This window comes from Balaenoptera borealis, assembly GCF_965194805.1.
Source record: "Balaenoptera borealis genome assembly, chromosome: 11".
Taxonomy (NCBI): Eukaryota; Metazoa; Chordata; class Mammalia; order Artiodactyla; family Balaenopteridae; genus Balaenoptera; species Balaenoptera borealis.
Window position 1 is genome coordinate 53705 of NC_138868.1, and position 19967 is coordinate 73671.

The 19967-nt window shown below is 48.7% G+C and overlaps 1 protein-coding gene and 1 long non-coding RNA gene across 3 annotated transcripts; one reads left to right on the forward strand and one right to left on the reverse strand.

The window, feature by feature from the left end:
• The first annotated feature begins 220 nt into the window (after positions 1 to 220).
• PSMD13 (proteasome 26S subunit, non-ATPase 13) lies at positions 221 to 10705 on the forward strand. Of its 2 annotated transcripts, XM_082342999.1 has the most exons (13): positions 222 to 416; positions 1847 to 1925; positions 3782 to 3816; positions 3900 to 3955; positions 4187 to 4230; positions 4415 to 4501; positions 5472 to 5643; positions 6689 to 6768; positions 6849 to 6974; positions 8588 to 8650; positions 9247 to 9327; positions 9532 to 9648; positions 10218 to 10705. In XM_082342999.1, exons 1-13 carry the CDS (start codon positions 322 to 324, stop codon positions 10311 to 10313), a joined length of 1131 nt encoding a protein of 376 aa, XP_082199125.1. In that variant the 5' UTR covers positions 222 to 321; the 3' UTR covers positions 10314 to 10705. The 2 variants fall into 2 exon arrangements, with proteins under 2 accessions (XP_082199126.1, XP_082199125.1); XM_082343000.1 differs by lacking the exon at positions 8588 to 8650 and having other exon boundaries at positions 221 to 416.
• Positions 10706 to 11139: 434 nt separating this feature from the next.
• On the reverse strand, positions 11140 to 12739 carry LOC309606212. Its single transcript, XR_014231704.1, has 2 exons — positions 12601 to 12739; positions 11140 to 11305 (listed from the first exon to the last, which is right to left on the reverse strand). It is a non-coding gene; the product is annotated as an uncharacterized lncRNA (long non-coding RNA).
• Between the last annotated feature and the right edge of the window lie 7228 nt (positions 12740 to 19967).

Below are 19967 nucleotides of genomic sequence, written 5' to 3' on the forward strand. Positions count from 1 at the left end.
ACTTGAATCGGGAACATTGGGCCACAAAGGCCGAGGCCACACAGCCAGTCGATGGCTGGTTCGACCCAGGCGCCCGTACTCTTCAACGCCACAGTAGCACGGCCAGCTGCCAGGGGATTCCGGTACAAACCCTGAGGAGAACTCTGCCCGAAGGAACTAGGCGCGGTTACCATGACAACCAGCGGGCGCCCCACGTCGCGTATGGCGTTCCCGGCCTGCCCCGCGCGACGCGGCGCCGGAAGTGAGTGAGCACTTCTGGCAGCCCTACTCCGCGGCCCGGCCGTGTCCGCAGTACCGTTGTCCCGGGGTCTTCCTCCCGTCATGAAGGACGTACCCGGCTTCTTACAGCAGAGCCAGAGCTCCGGGCCCGGCCAGGCCGCCGTGTGGCACCGTCTGGAGGAGCTCTACACGAAGAAGTGAGCGCCGAGCCAAGGGGACCCGGGCGTCCTGGGATAGGAGAGCGACACGGAGTGGGGACGTGGGGGGGCCCGGGACCTTGATGGACTGAGGGCGCTCAGACCCGTGTGGAGAGAGTGGGGACAGGCTAGACCGAGGAGGTGCGCTGAGGAACCCGGAAGGCAGGGCCGACGAGAGAGAGGGGTGACATCCCGCAAGGACCGAGGAGGAGAGCCGTAGGCTGGGTTTTGGGATCTAGGGTTCACTGCCTTCCAGACCGAGGGGCTGTGACTGAGGCTTCGAAACTCCCCTTCCTTCTGGTCTTACGAAAACGGTTCAGGGCTGTGATTTTAGCTCTTGATTCCAGTCAAACAAGCAAATCACCCTTTCGGGGTCAGGCTGCCATACGTTTTGTATAACAGATACCGGTGTCTTGTACTTAGCTTTGTCATAGTGGCACTGTACCTACAGTTATCTTTCTCGGCAGTCTGGAACAGATAAACCAGAGGCCAGTGCAGTTTTGTGGGTTTTTTCCCCTGTTGATTCTGCCTCTGGTTACACGGTGGGGTGCAACCACTTCTCCCCTCTCCCATGGCCCATACTTTTTATTGCATTTCATGTTGGGCTTTGTGCCCCTAGAGAGATCTCAGAGTTTGGTTTTGCTTAGAAACAGGGTGAATTTCAGAACAATTAAATTCTCAGTTGCTAAGCAATAACCTCTTTTTAAATGAATAGAATGAGTTGCTGGCATTGGTTTAGTGATGTTCCATGGGAAAATACACCTCTTGTAATACCTCCCTGTTAACAGCCCTAGCCTTTAGCATAGTGCCTCTCACATGGATATTCAGTGTGTGTTTTCATGATGTTCAGCAGCCTTCTGCTATTAGCAGTTTTTGAGAGAAAATTCTTAGTTTTTGGCAAATAATTGCGTGTGTAGTACTTTGTATTTTTCAGAGCATTTTATTTGCACTCTTAGAAATTAGCCTTTGGTTTCAAATGTGCTATGTCATTGTTCTAGAGGCTTTCTGTATTAGCTCATTCAGTCCTTCATCCTGTTTAAAGATGAGGAAGCTGAAGCTCAGTTTAAGCTCCTTCCCTGAGATACTCAACTAATAGGTAGAAGAGCCAGGATTTCCAATTAGGTATGTATGATCCCAGAGTTCTTGTTTCCAGTCAAGCCTCTCAATAACCCTTTGAGGTAGTCTGGAAAGGTGTTCTCCATTTATAGCGGAGGAAACTGAGTCTTAGAGAGGTTAAGTGATCTCAAGGTGACATAACCATTGAGTAGCAGAGCCAGGGAAAGAACTCAGCTTTAAAAAGCATCTGCTTTAGCATTCTTGTATTACACAGTAGAGACTGGTTAGTATTTGTTATTTGATAGGACCATCAAGGGTGAAGATGTCTGTGACTGATGCTAGGTTATAGGTCTTAAGAGCCTTGTGTTTTTCAGGTTGTGGCATCAGCTGACACTTCAGGTGCTTGATTTTGTGCAGGACCCATGCTTTGCCCAAGGAGATGGTCTCATTAAGGTAAATGATTTGCCATGCTAGGTCAGAGTATATAAATGTGTTCAAGTACTTTTTAATAAGTGGGCTTTACAATAATAATATATATAACAATAAGCTTATTCAGCCACCTCTTTTTGTCAGGTGCCGTTTGTTCTGAGTGCTTTACACATTTACTCATTCACTCCTTGTAACAACGTTGGGAGATAAGTACTACTGCTGTCCTATTTCTGTCCTATGTTTTTTTTGATGTAGAGGCAGACACCAGGAGATTAAGTGACTTGCCATAGATCACAGCTAATAAGTGACAGAAGAGGATTCAAACACAGACATTCTGGCTTCTTCTGAAATCCCAACCTGAAATGCTCTCTCTTACCATGCCCCTGTGTCTTATTGTTTATAGATTTTTTTTTTTTAATTTATTTGGCTACGCTGGGTTTTAGTTGGGGCACGAGGGATCTTCGTTGCCACGTGCGAGATCTAGTTGCAGCATGCGGGCTCTTAGCTGCGGCATTCGGGATCTAGTTCCCTGACCAGGGTTCAAACCCGGGCCCCCTGCATTGGGAACGCGGAGTCTCAACCACTGGACCACAGGGAAGGTGGACAACTGTCATAACTGCCATCACTCCTCTTCCCTCTCCCCCACTGACTCTGCTTGTTTGCCCGAACACTTCGTCCTGGGCAGCGTGGAAGATGTGCTTCCCTGGGGGACAGGAGGCCTGGAGGGGGAATGCTGCTTGGTATCATGCTGCCTCTGTAATAGAGCACTTCTAGAATTTTGTCAACAGAAAAATACACTCTGTGCCCCAGCCGTTCCCAGATCTCCTGACAAACCCACCCCCAGCCCAGATTTGTTCACTGGTAGCCTACTCTTCGAAGTCTTTCCTGACATCTCTCCTTGTTGTCTTTCTCTCGGAATCTGGATGAATCAGAGGAACTGATTCATGCATTGGAACTGCAAGCTAGTTCATAATGATAGTTTGAATTATTTGCCCTGAATACATTACTTTATATGTGCTCACAGTGAAGCTTACCACTTTGTTATTCCACCATCTGGGCTTCTAAGATTTTCTTGTGGTTTGTATCTACCAGTTTGACATTGTACTGCTCAAAGCAACTTGTAATCATCTGTAAGCCTGGAGATTTTGCTGGGCATGCTGTCTTTTGGAATATGTGGGAAAATGATAAATTAGAGCTGTCTTAATATTTGTTCCCTAAGGTTCTGTATCATAGTTATGGATAATTCATAATTGTTCATCTCTCTTCTTTGGCTTCTTGTCTTTAAGTCACTTTCTACTCATAGCAGAATATTTGCAACCTCTCTCATTGGCTGATCCAGCTATGTGCTTTTTTCCTTGCTTTTTAACTCACAGCGTTGTCACTTATTTGTTTGCAAGTCTCTCTTTACTAGGCCAGAAGCTCCGTAAAAGCTCAGCTTTTGTCTTATACATTCTGTGTCTGTAGTGCCTAGCAAAGGGTCTGAGTAAGTGCTCAAATGTTTGCTGCATGGCTAAGGTATTTGATAATGGGACGTAATTAGCCTGCAACCTTCTAACATCTGTCAGGTTAGTGAACCTTTCAAACTGATAGTCTGTTTTACTCAGCATACTTTGGAGGACGAATAGAGAAGTTGGTCTTCAGGAGATTCTCACAGGGCAGGGTTCTAATTCCCAAAGCCAAAAAAAAAACCCGTAGCTTTCTTCAGTAATTTATTGGTGATCGTTTATGTGAACTTAATAAGCCCCAATATGGGTCTTCCGTCATTCAGCAAACATTTATGCAGTGCCTACTGCGTGATGGGCATCATGGTAGTGTCTGAAGTTCTGCTTTTGCCGAGTGAAAGACGTCCTGTAATTACTCTCCATGTTTTGGTTCCACAGCTTTATGAAAACTTCATCAGTGAATTTGAACACAGGTAAAACTCTTTTGTCAGTTTTTGTTTTTGAAAATGGATACATTGATATTTGTTGACACTCAAAGATGTGGTTTTTATTTCAGGGTGAATCCTTTGTCCCTGGTAGAAATCATTCTTCATGTAGTTAGACAGATGACTGGTGAGTCTCACTTTGTTTCATAAAGGAACAGATCCTAATGGTAATTTAAATGATCTTGAAGTATAAGTTATTTGAACTTTTGTATTTCAGTAGAAAACGTAAAATTCTAAGTTTTGTATTTTATGGTCTAAACCTAAAGATTATCCCACCTAAAAATGTCCTGGTTGGTAGAAACTAATCTGTAAAGATACTCTGTTGGTGGTTCTTCTGACTTTGTTCTCTCTTTTCTAGATCCTAATGTGGCTCTTACTTTTCTGGAAAAGACTCGTGAGAAGGTAAATGTGAAGTTTGAGCCAGATCTTTTAAAATATGTTTGACTTATAGTTTGTGTCTGTGCTCACTGTCACAACTCTAGAGACCAGTGTGTCTGTAGTCCTGCAGGTTAAATCAGTGTTCAGATACCTTCCTTGTTAGTCTACTGCCCACAGTTCTGAGGCTCCCTTGTTTCTGATTCTTCAGGTGAAAAGTAGCGATGAGGCAGTGATCCTGTGTAAAACCGCAATTGGAGCTCTAAAATTAAATATCGGGGACCTACAAGTTACAAAGGTGAGATTGCTGCAGTACAGGTTTATCGTTGTTTAAAGTTGTAGGGGGCAAAAATCCTATTTTTCTTGTTTAACTATTTATTTTTAAATAATTTTAGATTACAAGAAAGTTGCAAAAATAGCAAAAGAACTCTCCTCTACCCTTACCTCAGACTCCCATTGTTGACATTTCACCACTTTGCCTTGTCGTTCTGTGTGTGTGTGGTTTTTTTTTTCTTTTCAAAACCACTTAAGAATAAGTTGTTGACACGATGCCTGTTGCCCTTAAACAGAGTTCTCCCCTGTGTGACCACAGCACGCCCATCCAGCAGGAGCCCACACGGCCTCCAGTGGTCCACAGCACGTGGGTTCTCGCCGCTCACCATTGACCCAGCCCTCTCTGCTTCCTAATTATCATTGTTGAAGATTCCTGTCTGTGTTTATGCCTTTCTTACTTTCATTTTAGTGTAATTTTGGGGATAGGTGTGAATATGGATAGCAGACCAGCTTATGTGGTCAGTGCGTCATACAGGCACTCCCGAAGCTCCACACCTTCAACGCTTGGTATTTTCAGGCTGCTCAGTTCGTACTGATGTGGTGAGATGAGATGGTATCTCACTGAAAGTGTACTTTACATTTCTTGATTACTGGTGGTTTATTGACCACTCTGCTCATGTCTCCACTTCTATAAATTGCCCGTTTTATCTTTTCTTTTGCCCATTTTTCTGTGTTGCTTATCTTCTCTTGATTTTTAAGAGTTTTTTACTTAGCCTTGGTCATATTCCCCTATGGGTTGCATGTGCTTTAAATATCTTTTCATAGTCTATAGCTTGTCTTTGTTCTTTTATCTGTGTTTTGGATGAACTGAAGTTTTCCATTTTAACGTAGTCAAATTTATCAGTCATTTGTGGCTTTTGCTTTTCATCTTGTCATATGTTACTTGAAAAATGTTTCAAGTTACTAAGAAACGCAATCTCACTTCCTGTGTGTAGGAAACAATTGAAGATGTTGAAGAAATGCTCAATAACCTCCCTGGGGTGACATCTGTTCACAGTCGTTTCTACGACCTCTCCAGTAAATACTATCAAACAATCGGAAACCACGCATCCTACTACAAAGATGCGCTGCGGTTTCTGGGCTGTGTTGACATCAAGGATCTGCCAGGTAACGTGGCCAAAAAGTCCGTGTCACACGAGGAGCTCACTCACACGACATAGCAGCTGTGACATGCCTGAGGCAGCCGATCTCAGGAATTATTCAGACATGTTCATTCCTTTTAGAAGAAAGTCCATGTGGTGGGAAGAGTTGTTTAAGCTTCGTTTCTGCATTGTATTTGTCTTCAGCGTTTAATTCAGGTGAAAATGAGGCTCGCGCCTCGTAGCCCCTTTACTGCCCCTTCTCCAGGTCCCTTTGTTCTCTGAGCCAGAGGCCTCTGTGAGCAGGACAGTGATGTGGGTGCCTTAAGCCCTCGCAGGACGGAGGGCACGGTGAGATCCCTGAACCTGGGACTCTTGTTGTAAAAACTGAAATGCTGGACCCAGGGGAATAAATTATGGAATTTTCAAGGGTTTGAGGGTGGAAAGAAAAGTGAGCAGTGACTTTTGGGAAAAGTGCAAGGAATATGTGTTTAGAAAAGAAATTTAGCCAATTTCAGCACATTTTAGATGTTTTTCACAGTATACTGTTGAAGCTAAGGGGACCAGCAACTCCTAAAATTGTTAGTAGAGTTTTAATTGCTGCATCTCAAGGAAAATATATTGGAAAAAGCAACAAATGTGGTCAAGAGTATAAGGGAACAAAATATATTGGGAAAAGCAACTAATGTGTCAAGAGAATAAGGGAACAGAGTTCTAGTCAAAAGAGGCTAAATGTGGTGGCTCGGAGATAAATAAGAAGTGGTGCTGCTTCCCGTGGCAGGCCAGGGGGATGAGGAGCCCCCCTGCCAGGCAGTAGACAGGCTGAAAATGTCAGTAGATTCATATATAGTTCGGTAAAAATAAGCAATGAATGCCTTTCCCACAAAAGCCATTTATATGGTTCCAGGTATAACCTAAGTCAATCCAGTACTTTAAAAGAGATGCCTAATCTTAGGGCTTTGTAATAAACCATCACACAGAACAGTGTCTTTACATTTTCTGTGAGATTTCTAAAGCCAGACAGGACTGAGTCTCGTGGCTGGCGTGTAACTGGAGCCGTGTTGTCGCCGCAGTGTCTGAGCAGCAGGAGAGAGCTTTCACGCTGGGCCTGGCGGGACTCCTTGGTGAGGGGGTCTTCAACTTCGGAGAGCTGGTACGTGGACCTGGGGTACAGATTCCTGAACACGGGGGAGACTGTGGCTTTCTGTCAGCTGACCGTCTCCGTCCTCACAGCTCATGCACCCCGTGCTGGAGTCGCTGAGGAACACTGACCGGCAGTGGCTGATTGACACCCTCTATGCCTTTAACAGCGGCAACGTAGAGCGATTCCAGACTCTGAAGACCGCCTGGGGCCAGCAGGTCAGTCACCGGCGGGGCTGGCGGAGCCCCCGTGGAGCTCGTGTGTCTGCCGTCTGTTGAGCGCCTTCCCTCTACCCGCCACTTTGCTGTCATCGAGCAGGTGGCTCGGTCGCTGATGTGCTGCTGTGGTAGCTCGGTTACTGTGGCCTCGGTTGCTGTGGCCTCAGTTGCTGTGGTAGCTCGGTTGCTGTGGTAGCTCGGTTACTGTGGCCTCGGTTGCTGTGGCCTCGGTTGCTGTGGCCGCGCTCAGGGCCACAAGCAGAGAGAGCTTCGCCTGTGTTGGGTGGAGGGGGTGTCACCGGAAGCCTCCCCAGAGCAGGACTGCTCTGTGTGTGACCTTAGGAACGAGTGGGAAGTAGCTAGTGACGAGTATGGAAGGGCGTGTTTAGCAGAGGGAGAGGAAGCTTTCAGCGTGTCGGCAAAGTGAGCTAGGGCACGTGGGGCCAGAGTGAGTGAGTGACGGGAACAGGGAGATCGTGGGGCGGGGAGCGGGGGGAGAGGGGTCTGCATGGGGGAAGGAGCCTGCGTTGAGTGGGACTCAGTGAGGAGAGCACTTGACAAGGATTTGAAGTTTAACAGGAAGGTTACTCTTTTTAAATGAAATTATTAGAAGCAAATAATTACTAAAATGTTAGTGGTGATAGGAATTGTGGTTGTGTTATAGTCTTTGTACTTTTCTGGAACTTTCCATCTTCTCAAAGTTCAAGGTGAACTTGTAGGACTGACACATAAGGGCACAGAGTAGATAACAGTGGGCTGTGAAGAGGCAGAAAGCAGATGCAGCCAGCCTAACGAGGCCTGTGTGTCGGCATCTCGGGAAGGTGTGCCACTCAGAAAGAAAGACGGCTGGCACGGAGATGTCAGGAGGAGTGGGAACTTGGGAGGTGCTTGCCAGCGGTGTCTGGCCAGGCAGCAAGAGCTCGTGCTGGGGGAGGGGCCCTTTCTGAAGCGCTTGACTCGTCCACGGCCGTAGCAGAGGTGCCGCTGTCAGGGCTGCCCGTGTCGGGGTCTGAGCTACTAAACATTGAATCAGGGAAGCCGCTCTCCACGGTTTGGCTCTGTGCTCAGCAAGTAACCTTTAGACCCAGCTGCAAGGAGGTTGTACAGGTTGTGCAGAGGTGCATTGTGGTTCTCATGACAATGCTGCTTTTTGTGACGGATTACTAACTTGCGCTTTCAGTTGAGAACAAGTGTCCGGAACTTCAGCAGTGTGTTCCTCGGCGGCCCCATTGACCCCGAGCTGGCTGAGCAGGCACTGCACCCAGACCCGCTCGGGCATCGGCTGTGCCCTCCCTGCCTTTCCTCGCGCGAGAGTCCTCTTGCAACGCCCACATACACCCCGTGGGCCCGCTCCCTGGTGTTTGTGACAGCAGCACAAGTCTTACCTTGTAAACTCCTTGTCTTGAAAAATCCTTAGGCCTTCAACTAAGCATTAGAAGAAGGCCTTCTTCTAATGATTTCCTGAGAAAAGTGAAGTTCACATCACTTGAAGCGAACAATGAGCCTCAGTGATCTAAAGTGTTTGGACCTGCCCAGTTTCTTTTTGTTCAGTTGACGGCTGTAGAAAGAATTTCAAAGCCAGGTCAGGTAACTGGTACCGTTTCGCTTTGCAGCCTGATTTAGCAGCCAGCGAGGCCCAGCTTCTGAGGAAAATCCAGTTGCTGTGTCTCATGGAGGTAAGCGAGGCCCCGCCCACTTCCAGGCCCTCAGGCGCAGCCGGAGCTGGGCCGCTAGCTCTCCTGGCCCGCACCCTCTCCAGCACCTTTCCTCTTCCTCTTCCTCTGCCCCCACTTGCTTTTTTAGTTTGTGTTTGGCTCTCAGCTTAGATGACGCCGCCTCAGAGAGGTATCCCCCAACCACCTGCGCTGCGGGAGCTGCCCCCTCATTGCACTTGCCGTTCTTTGTCTGCATGCTCATCCGGTTTCCCACACTAGAATTTAGGCTTCTTGAGAAAAGGGACCTTGTGTTTCTAGTTCCCCACGGAATCCCCAGCTCTAGGTACAGCCCTGGCACATGGCAGCCTCAAGTACTTGTTTGGGAAACGAACAGTGACTATTGTAGCAAACTACCATAAAGCGTATTTCACCTTCTTATCTAGGAATTGAAAGCTTAGTGAGATAAGATATATGACTAATATTAAGAAAATTTTAGTATGTGTGGTACTGATAAGATCTGTATTTTCAGAGCAAGTATTGACAGACATATCCTTATCAATCAGTTCTCTGACAATCTTTTTATGGAAAAATAGTTAATAAACAAAACTTTTTTTCAGATGACTTTCACACGACCTGCCAATCATAGACAACTCACTTTTGAAGAAATTGCCAAGAGTGCGAAAATCACCGTGAATGAGGTATAAAGTTCTTAGACTCGGGATGTCGCAGCAGCAAAGCTGCTCCTCGGGGGCAGTCAGGACTCCTGTGTGAGCCTGCTGCCCCCAGACTCAGACCACAGACAGAAACTGCCCCTTGTTCCCCTTGCGTTTCATGGCTGGCGGGGTCCACAGGCGCGTGCGTGCTGGCACCAGGGTGTCTTACACGATCCCCCCTCTGCACAGGTGGAGCTGCTGGTGATGAAGGCCCTCTCGGTGGGGCTGGTGAGAGGCAGTATTGACGAGGTGGATAAGCGCGTTCACATGACCTGGGTGCAGCCCCGCGTGCTGGATTTGCAGCAGGTGATGTGCTTGAAATACATGGTTCAACTTCGTGGGTGTTTTGGGTTGTATCTGTGCTGCCTTAGTTTCATCTGGATGGAAGCCATTTAGGAAGAAAGCATCATTAGACAAGAGATTTCAGAGAATGAATTACTGCTCTAGGGACTATAAGGGCTTTTCAAAGAACCTAATTTAGTGCAAGCTTGAGATTTGAACCCTGCGTTTAAAGCGTATTGTGACAGCAGTGCTGGTCGTGCTGGTGATGCCTTTTAATCTTTAAATTGGTGCTCCGATCAAGTACTTTCCTGGTTCCGTGATCTGAGCTCATATCCATCTTATTTATATTTGCTGGAAATTTAATCCTCTGGATTTCCTCTATTCTTGCCTGTTTTCTTTCATGCAAGTTTTTCCTCATGTCCTTCTGGTAAGAATTGGCTGGGATAATCCCATCTCACACACCCCGCTTTCCCAGCTCTGATGTCCTTTTTATTAATGCTACCCTAAAGGATTAGCTGGAAATTTAGGACTGCCCCGTCAGGTGCTGTGATTGCCAAGGGCCTTAAGACACGTGTGTCCTGGTTTGCCCTCAGATCAAGGGGATGAAGGACCGCCTGGAGTTCTGGTGCACCGACGTGAAGAGCATGGAGATGCTGGTGGAGCATCAGGCCCACGACATCCTCACCTAGTCTCCCCTGCCCTGCGCTGCCCTGTCTGTGGGGAGGTGTTTCACGGCTGGTAAAACTGGCAGCTGAGAAGACCTGCGTTTAATTGTGGGGGGGTGGGGGGTGGGATTCAGTTTGGAGCAGGGACTGTTGTTCGTGCTGTGAAGACTGTCACAGAGGACTGTCATCGATGGGGGCGCCCAGCCACAGGCAGACGCCTGCTTTGTGGGTGTCTCCGTAGCCTGCAGTGGGGAGGAGCCGCCGGGCTCAGTGACGAGGTAGCAGGAGTGTGGGCCCCCCGCTCCCGGAGTCAGAAGGGGCAGCCCTAGTGTGCAGGGGGCCCACTCCAGGGTTAGCCTCCATTACATCACCTGTGTGGACGTGTTTTCCAACGTGGTTTGAGAATGTTTCTATAACTAATGCCTTGCTCTGTCCTTTTCGTGGTTCTGTCTCCTTAGGCTTAGCGCCCAGGTCAAGCCTATGCCTGAAGTGATGAAAAAGCAGGAGGTGGAACCTAGGGAGGGCTTGGTGGGGATTTGACCTTGGTTTTCCTCACCCTCTACTCTGAGGAAGGGGCATCCCTGCCCACACAGGGCACAGGGCAGAGCCAGAGCGGAGGGCGGTGGGCACGGCGGCCGAGGAAGCGAGTCCTGCCTTTCTTGTCGCTCAGAGAGACGTGGTGTCTATTCCTTCTGACAGGTGTCTACCCCGTTGCCACCTAGCTGGCAGCTTCTGTGGCCTGAGTGCCCGGGCGCTGACAGGAACCAGCCCTCAGACAGCCGGGTGCCGGGCGTCGGGGCGGGCGGTGCAGGGTGGAGATGCACATACACAAAGAATCACCAAGGAAACGTTAGGAGGAAGGATGGGTTTAATCCGATCTTGAGTCTGTGCCTGGAGCCGTGACTGTGGAGCCCTCATGCTATGGAGCTCTTCTTGTAGCTCTCCAGGTGGTACAGGACCCAGCCTGCAGGAATCAGGAAGCCGAGGAACAACACAGAGAGCCCGATGGCCTGCTCCTGGGTTGAGAAAACGCACATGAGTCCACTAGGCCCAGGCTGCCTGCCTCTGAACCTGGGGCCAAACCAGAGCAGCGTGGAGAGCTAGACAGGCTGCCCTGCCCCCTTGGCACCCGTTGGACCCTCGGCCCAGCCGTGTTCACACCGTCTGCCCCAGACAGACTTACCGGGTGTCAGGTGGAGAGGCCTGCGAGGTGTGAGCAGTGACCCCTGCGGTCATGAGGGAGGACAGCCTGCTGGGCTCCAGTCTGTAGGTGGGGCCTCTCATCACAGCCCCACCCCCTGCCCAAGAGCCTGGCCTGTGCCTGGACCTTGAACTCCTTCCCACCAGGCGTTACGTGCACCCTCCCTTCTGGTCACCTGCGGACTGCGTGTCAGGCGTGTGTTAAGTTGCTTGGAACAAGTCCAGGGCCCTTTCTCTGAGTGGTGGTCCTGTTTGAAAGCCTGGGTGGGATTCCGTGTGTGTGTGCGCTCACTCACGCGCATATGAGCACACATGCATGCATGTATTCAGAGGCCATCCCACCTGGCACCCTGCGTTCTTTCTCAGTGGCTGCACCCTCAGAGCCAGGCTCTGAAGCGCCAGCTATATTTCACCTGCATTGTTTCTTCCTGAAACAGCCTGGACCAGTCGCCCCACCCCTCCCCCAAGTGAATCAGACGCCAGGTTGGAGCCCAATCCTTCCCTTTGACTTTCACTCCCAGAGGTTTCAGAGCGACGTTGCCAGAACAGGGACAGTAGGCTGTGTTCAGTCCTAGTCTTATGACCTTGGGAGATGACCTTCTAGACCTTGGTTTGTTTATGCTTAAAATAGAGAGAGTTGTTGACTCTCCTGGAGCTCCAGGGTCACAGGTTTGCATTTTCACCTGTACTCTCACGGACCCTCAAAGCAGCCCACTCTTCCCCTTTAACGGGTGGTAAACGAGATGCACTGAGCGCCCTCCAAGCCCAGCCGTCAGCACCACTGTTTGCCAGACGGCAAGTAGGGGCCTGAGAACAGAGAGCCTCCCACCCCCCAGCTGACTCTGCAGGCTGCCTTGGGAGTCTGGCCTGCAGGCGATGGCTGGAGGGACCCCTTTATTGGACTTGGGACACTGTTCCAGCCAAGGGACTGAGACCCAGCACCAGGATCCCCTCTACAAGCAGGCCTGAGAGGACACCCCTATCCCCTCTGTGTCCTGCCCCAAACCCACCTCATCCTGAGAACATCTCAGGACTGCCCACTACCCCTGCCCGGGTCAGGCCACCCCCCCACCCCCGCACCCCCATGCCCCACTGCCTTGGTGGGACCTACCATTGGAGAAGTGGGTGTTCTGGCCGGCTTGGCAGAGATGCGTGCCTTGGGGGCCACCCAGCCCCCCAGGGGTGCTTTCAGCAGCCTGACGGCAGGGGCCAACCTCAGCATGCTTGCGGGGCCGAGCTTCTCCCTAGCCCAGTGAAGTTCCAGTGTGCGCTTGGTGTGGCCTCTGCTCGCTTGCTTGTTGGGGCTTTTTATAGCTCAAGGAGGCAGCCGCAGCTGTCCCTTCCTGTCACAGGGCTTGGCAGAAGGAGACCTGCTTGGAACTGGGAGAGAAGGGGCCTCAGACCAGCAGCCTCCAGGCCCAATCCCTGCTGTGGCCCCTCTCCACCCGATGCTGGTGCCTTAGCCTGGGAGCCCTTCCCTCATGTTTTCATGTGTTTTCAGGTCATGCAGGCCCTGATCAAATGACATCTCCTCAGACGTGTCTTGTTTTAGCTGGTGTGTCAGCCCCACAGGGTCAGGGACTGGTGTGTTCACCACGGAGTCTTTGGGGCCTAGGGCAGGTTTTCAGTCAGTGTTGGATGGATGGATGGGCAGGTGGGCAGCTAGGGGGCTGGGTGGAGCCTTGGCTCTATGCCAGGCATGGGGTTACGTTGGAGGAGTGCAGGGTTGAATCAGACACGACAGGAAACTGCGGGATCACACTCCGCCATCAGAATGACTAAGGTTACCGGTGAGAGTGATGAAGGCCACTTCCCGGAGCGTGCTCCTCAGCTGTCTCCAGACCACATCAGCGTCGGGCCGAGCCCAGGAGCCAGGCGGCAGCAGGACACGACCACCACATCAGTCCGAAGCCCCCAGACTCGGCCACAGTCTCCATCCTCACGAAGGATGATCACACCCTAGTCGGTCTGCCGGCGAATCGGCGATGTGACTACATTCCGCAAGGGACATCGTCTTACCTTGCTCTTCCCCAGAAGCCACACTCGTTCTAAACGCGGGACTCGCTTCTGGGCTCCCAGCCCCGCTTCCAGGGCCCCAGCCTGACTGTCGTCCTGTGACTTGATTTCCCAGGAAGGAGCCAAGTCCTGGGAGGCCGGAGGTGGGAGTGTGTCCTGAATGTTAGTTCCAGCCACGCTGGGCCTCGTTGCCAGCCCCAGGCTGTGGGGGGCTCTCCCCTTCCTCTCGAATAATCCCTTCCGCCTGAACCTTTGATTAGAGCTTTGGGGTCCAGTTGGGGATAAGGCTGTGGATGAGAGGGTCAGTCACCCGGCCTGCGGAGTTTCTTCTTTCACAGATAAGCCCTCCCGCCCCCTCGCGCAGGCCTGGCTCTGAGGGAGGCCTCCTCCACCCATCCCGGCTTGAGTGGGGTGGGCGTGTAGGCAGGGGGCGGGGGGCGGGCAGCAGAGTGCCCGCTGTGCTCCGGGGCGTCAGCCCCAGTCTAGCCAGCAAGTCCCTGGCCAGCGCAGGGCTGATGGGTGAGGCCCGAGTGAGGACCAGGACCGGGAGCTAGGGGCCGCCCTCCAGGGGAGAGAGACTTCGCAGGCCTGTGCTCAGCCTAGCCACGCCAGCTCCAGCCCCTTCGCGTCCGCCTCCCACCAACCTTTCCAAGCACAAGCCTGCCCTGCTCGCCTCCCATCCATGCAGCGTCTGGGGCTCCTACCACCCATGGCGGTCAGCTTCAGGCCACACCCCAGCCGGGTTTTTAGTCCCCAGAACCAAACTCTGCAAGATCCCTGCTGCCTGCACCCACACCCAGGCTGACAGGGGTGGGAAGCCTGGCCCAGCCTCTCCCCCATGCCCACGGCCGTGCTGACCCCCCCCCCAAGAGTGCAGCCCTGTGTACTGGACCAGCCTTCTCCGCTGGGGTCTGCCTTTTCCTGGAAAGAAAACGATGTGCCCCATGGAGAAAGCGGTGGTGGCCAAGTGGCGGTCACGTTGAACAAGGTAGTGAAAGGCCCTGGGGGTGCAGGGTGGGGACGAGGGCCCCTGTAACAGCTGGACAAACTGAGCCACGGAGACGGAACAGGGCTTGGGGCCAGCCAGGCCTATTCTGGCCTGTCCTGGACAGGTTAGGGTTCGCAAGAGCTCCCCAGGGCTCTGGTGGACAGAAGTGTCCCCCGTTCATCCTCAGCACATATCCATGGACCCAGCTGTGATCTAGATCTAGACCCTAGACCTGTCCCTGCTGCCCATGGGTGGGGAGAGGCGGGGATGGGGGTGTAGACCAGCCACCGTGCACACCCTCCCCTGCAAAGCTGCGAAGCCACCTGGAAGGTCTGGGGTGGACACTGTGGGCACGTGGCACCACCCTGTGTCCACACTCGGAACCACAGAAGCTCTTGAAGAAAGGCACTGACCGTGTGGCACAGCCCTCTGCAGCAGGCATTTTTAGCATCAAGGACCCAGAAAAAATGCACACAAATGCAAACATTCGCATCTTATTTTTATCGCATTAGAAATCTATTTTCACCACATAAAACGCAGGTTCTCAAAGTGTGGTCTCTAGACCAGCAGCAGCAGCCTCACCTGGGAACTTGTTAGAAATCAGAAACTCCAGGGTGGTCCCAGTCATCTGTTATAAGAAGTTCCCCCACCCAGGGAATTCTGATGCACAATCAAGTTTGAGAACCATTTTCATGTCATATAAAAACTTTATGCTTCATAACTTCATTCAAAACTAAATGAGCACTTTTCAAAAAATTAAAATCTCATCCAGGTTGCAAAACTCAGCCCCCTCCTTTAATCTACAAAAACACACGTCCACTAAGTACTTCTTAGGTTTTGCAGAAACTGAAGCTCATGGGTAGAGATTCTGTGAGAGGCGGGCTGCCCCCTTCCTCCCCCTTCCCTGCTTTGCATGCCCCTCCTCTGAAACTCAGCTTCTACCCTCTTCATATGGGACGTGCTCACAGAGAAACACTGGTGCCAGTCGATAGGGCATTTTCACAGTTCTCTTGGTGTGATGGTTAATTTTATGTGTCAGCTTGGCTAGGCCATGACGCCCAATATTTGATCAAACATTGTTCTGGGTGTACCTGTGACGGTGTTTCTGGGGGAGATGAACATTTGGCGGACTGGGTAAAGCAGGTTGCCCTCCAAACTGAGGGTGAGCCTCGCCCAATCGGAGGACTGAAGAGAACAGAGTTGCCCCTCCCATGAGTGAGAGGGACGACTCCTGCCCAACTGCTTCGTCTGGGACATCAGTCTTTTCTTACCTTCGGACTCAACGGAAACATCAGCTCTTGTAGGGTTTCAAGCCTGCCGGCTCTCAGGACGGAGCTAACAGTCAGGTGTCCTGAGTCCAGCTCTCCAGCTGCAGCTCTCAGGACTTCTCAGCCTCCATAATCATGTGAGCCAATTCCTTATAATCAATCTCTATCCATATCTATATCCTGTTAGTTCTGTTTCTCTGGAGAACGCTGACTAATACAACTGTATGCTACGCTTGTCACAATCAATGAACCAATATTGATACAACATTATTAAGTAAATAAAGTCCATACTTTATTCATATTTCCTCAGTTTCCCTCTGATGTCCTTTTCCTATTCCAGGACCCTATCCAGGGCCCCACGTGACAGTCACTCGTCACATCTGCTTAGGCTCCTCTGGGCTATGACAGTTTCGCAGGCTTTCCTTGTCTTTGATGACCTGGACAGTTTTGAAGAGAACTGTTCAGGTATGTCATAGGGTACCCCTCTATTGGAACTTGTCTCCTGTTTTTCTCAGGATTCTCTGGGGTTATGGGGTTTGGGAGGACGACCACAGAGGTAAAGCACCCTTCTCGTCACATCATGTCAAGGGCACAGACTATCAAGGGCACAGACGTATCAGTATGGACTCATGGGTATTTGTCTTATGCCTTGGATTATAATCAATACTACTTCATTTTGTTGCTCAAATGTTTCCAGATTTGGTGTTGGGAGTTCTTTCTTTTGGCTTCTGTGTCCCTTTGGCATACCCTTTTCATTGTGGAGTTTTGGGGGGTATTTTTTAAATTTGTTTTGAACACTTTCTTACTTACTGGCACTGTAAAATGCTCCAGACTCACCTTGTATATTTTCTGTCCCAGTGCTAGAATAAGCCAAGGAACCCTGGTACCTTTTATTGGTGAATGGCACTAGAAACCAGGATCTGGGCACCAGGTAGATATACAACATTATGCACCTGTCAAAATTCATAGAACTTTACAGCACAAAGAGTGAACATTGATGTCTGCAAACTAAAAATACCACTTGGGATGTCAGGGGATCCAAGGACTAATGCAGTATATGTCATGAAAGAATCTAACCATATTACATATGTATGAAAGAATCTCCGGAAAAGGAGTGGGGAAAAGATGGTGACTTAAGTAACTTCAGAAATGAGTGGAGTCTGGGACTTCCCTGGTGGTCCAGTGGTTACGAATCCACCTTCCAATGCAGGTGATGCGGATTCAATCCCTGGTTGGGGAACAAAGATCCCACATGGCGCTTGGCAACTAAGCCCACGTGCCGCAACTGCTGAGCCTGGGCGCCACAACTAGAGAGAAGCCGGCGCCCCACAATGAGGAGCCCTCACGCCGCAACCAAGACCAGACACAGCAAACAATAAATAAATACATAAATATTTTTTAAAAAATGAGTGGAGTCTGTAAGAATAAAGGCAAAAGAAACTGCAAATAAGCACTGTATTCTAGGTTATAAAGTAGTTTCCCATGGGGGAGTGTGTGTGTATGTTTATATATGTTTATATACATATGTTTATATATAATTTTATATAAAATAAATATATAATTTATATATAACATATATATGAGGGTGTATGTATATTTATATATAATTATATATAAGCCATGCACGTGACAATAGAAAGCTCAGCAGGACACACGGACGAGTAGCGCAGCCAAGACTGCTGGTCGTGCTCCAGATTCCCCGTTCCTGTCTCCCCGGCACCCGGCTAGACTACATTTCCCACTCCTTCCTGCTGTTAGGATTGGCTACGTGATTCTGAGTAGAAGTGAGGTGCATAACTTCCTGATCTGCACGTAACAATTTTCATGCATCAGGTTGTTTCCTACAGCACTCTTTATAGTAGGGGAAATGGGACTAATCCAATGTTTATTCATAGGGCCCTGGTTAAAGCACTTGTACATCTGTACCACGGGCAACAATGATGAAGGTAAAAAGAATGAGATATATTTATACACACTAGCACGAAAAGAGATCCAAAACATAATGGTTATTAAATGAACAAACCAAGTTAAAAAGCATCATATAAAATCCACACAATGAGATACTACTCAACAATGAAAAGGAACAAACTACCAAGACACAACCACATGGTTGCATCTCACATGCATTGTGCTGAGTGAAAGAACCCAGGCTCAAAAAACTACATACTGTCTCAGGGGTTGGCAAACTGTGGCCTGTGAGTCAAATCCAGCCCATGTCTTGTTTTTGCATGGCAGTGAGTAAACCCCTTTAGGGTTGTGTAAGAAAAAAAAAAGACTATGTGAAAAAACACATTTTAAGATGAAAAATAACAATAATACAGCATATAAAAACTTGTAGTATACAGTTAAATTCATGCCTTGAGTGAAATTTATGGTTTTAAATATACACATTACAAAAGAAGAAAAACTGAAAACAAATGATCCAGGCATTCTCAAGAATTTAGGTGAAAAAGCAGCAAATTAAATTCCAGGAAAGTATGAGTAATAAAATAATAAATATGAGAGCAAAAATTAATAAAAATAGAAAATACATATACAATAGAAAGGATTAACAAAGCCAAAAATTGAAAAAAAATGTTCTTTTCTTTAAAATAATTAATTGACACACTCCAGGTATAACTGTTCAAAAAAAAAAGAAAGGATACAAATAACCAATTTCGAGAATGAAATGAAAAAGGATGAACATAGATATAAAAATCCTCAAAAATATTAGCAAACTAATTTTAAAAAGAATAAAATACCTAGGAATACATTTAACCAAGGACGTGAAATATATTTACACTGAAAGACAGTGATGAAAGAAATTGAAGAGGACACAAGTTAATGGAAAGATATTCCGTGCTCATGGATGAGAAGGGTTAATTTTGTTAAAATATATTACCCAAAGCAATCTACAGAGTCAATGCAATCCCTATCAAATTTCCAATGACATTTTTCACAGAAATAGAACAAACAATCCTAAAATTAGTATGGAACCACCAAAGACCTTGAAGAGCCAAAGCAATCTTGAAAAAGAAGAACAAAGCTGGAGACATCACTTCTTTCAGATTTTAAACTGTATTACAAAGCTATAGTAATCAAAACTTTTGATTACCCTATTTTCAATGAGACAGAATAGAAAGCCCAGAAACAAACCCACACATAAATGGTCAATTAATTTGTGATAAAAGAGCCAAGAATACACAATGGAGACAGTCTCTTCAATGAAAGGTGTTGGGAAAACTGGACAGATACATGCAAAAGAATGAAACTGGACCACTGTCTTACAGCATTCACAAAAAGTAACTCAGAATGAATTGAAGACATGAACCTAAGACCTGAAGCCATAAAACTCCTAGAAGAAAACAGAGGCTACAGTAAGTTCCTTGACATCAGTCTGGTAATGATTTTCTGGGGTTGACACCAAAAGCAAAGGCAACAAAAGCAAAAATAAACAAGTGGGACCACGTCAAACTAAAAAGCTTTCGCCCAGCAGAGGGAACTATCAATAAAATGAAAAGACAACCTACTGAATGAAAGAAAATATTTGCAAATCATATATCTGATAAGGGGTTAATATCCAAAATGTGTAAAGAACTCATACATTTTGTATTTGTATGGAAATATGTTAATATAAATGTTTCAGACATTACATGAAATTTCTAAAAATCTTATATTTGTATTTGTATGGAAATATGTTAATAAAAAAAAAAAAAAAAAAAAAAAGAACTCATACAACACCACAGTGAAAAAACAAAGAATCCCATTAAAAATGGGCAGAGGCGCTGAATAAACATTTTCCCAAAGAAGACATACAGATGCCAACAGGCACACGAAAAGGAGGCAGGGAGAGGGCGGGACCCAAAACACCACGGCACCCCGTGGTGGCATGGGGGGCTGAGGACAGTGGGTACAGAGCGGGACGCGGCCTCGGGAGCCGAGGGGCAGTGGACATCCGGCCCTGACGGCTGGTGGGTGCTCAGTGAGTCTGTCCAGAGTCTGTCCCCAGCCGCGCTCAGTGGCCCGGGTCAGACGGGGTCAGGTAGACTTTATCCAAGTGAGACCCATGGAGAGGGGAGGTCCAGGGTGTTCACAGTGACCACAGCGGAGGCCGCGGCGTGTGAGCTGGTGGACACAAGGGGCAAGGGACTTCGGAAGGCTGTAGGATGCGGTCCTGGTGGGCGGAGTCCGGGGGAGTGAACTGGAGGAGGGGGCAGAGAGCAAGGC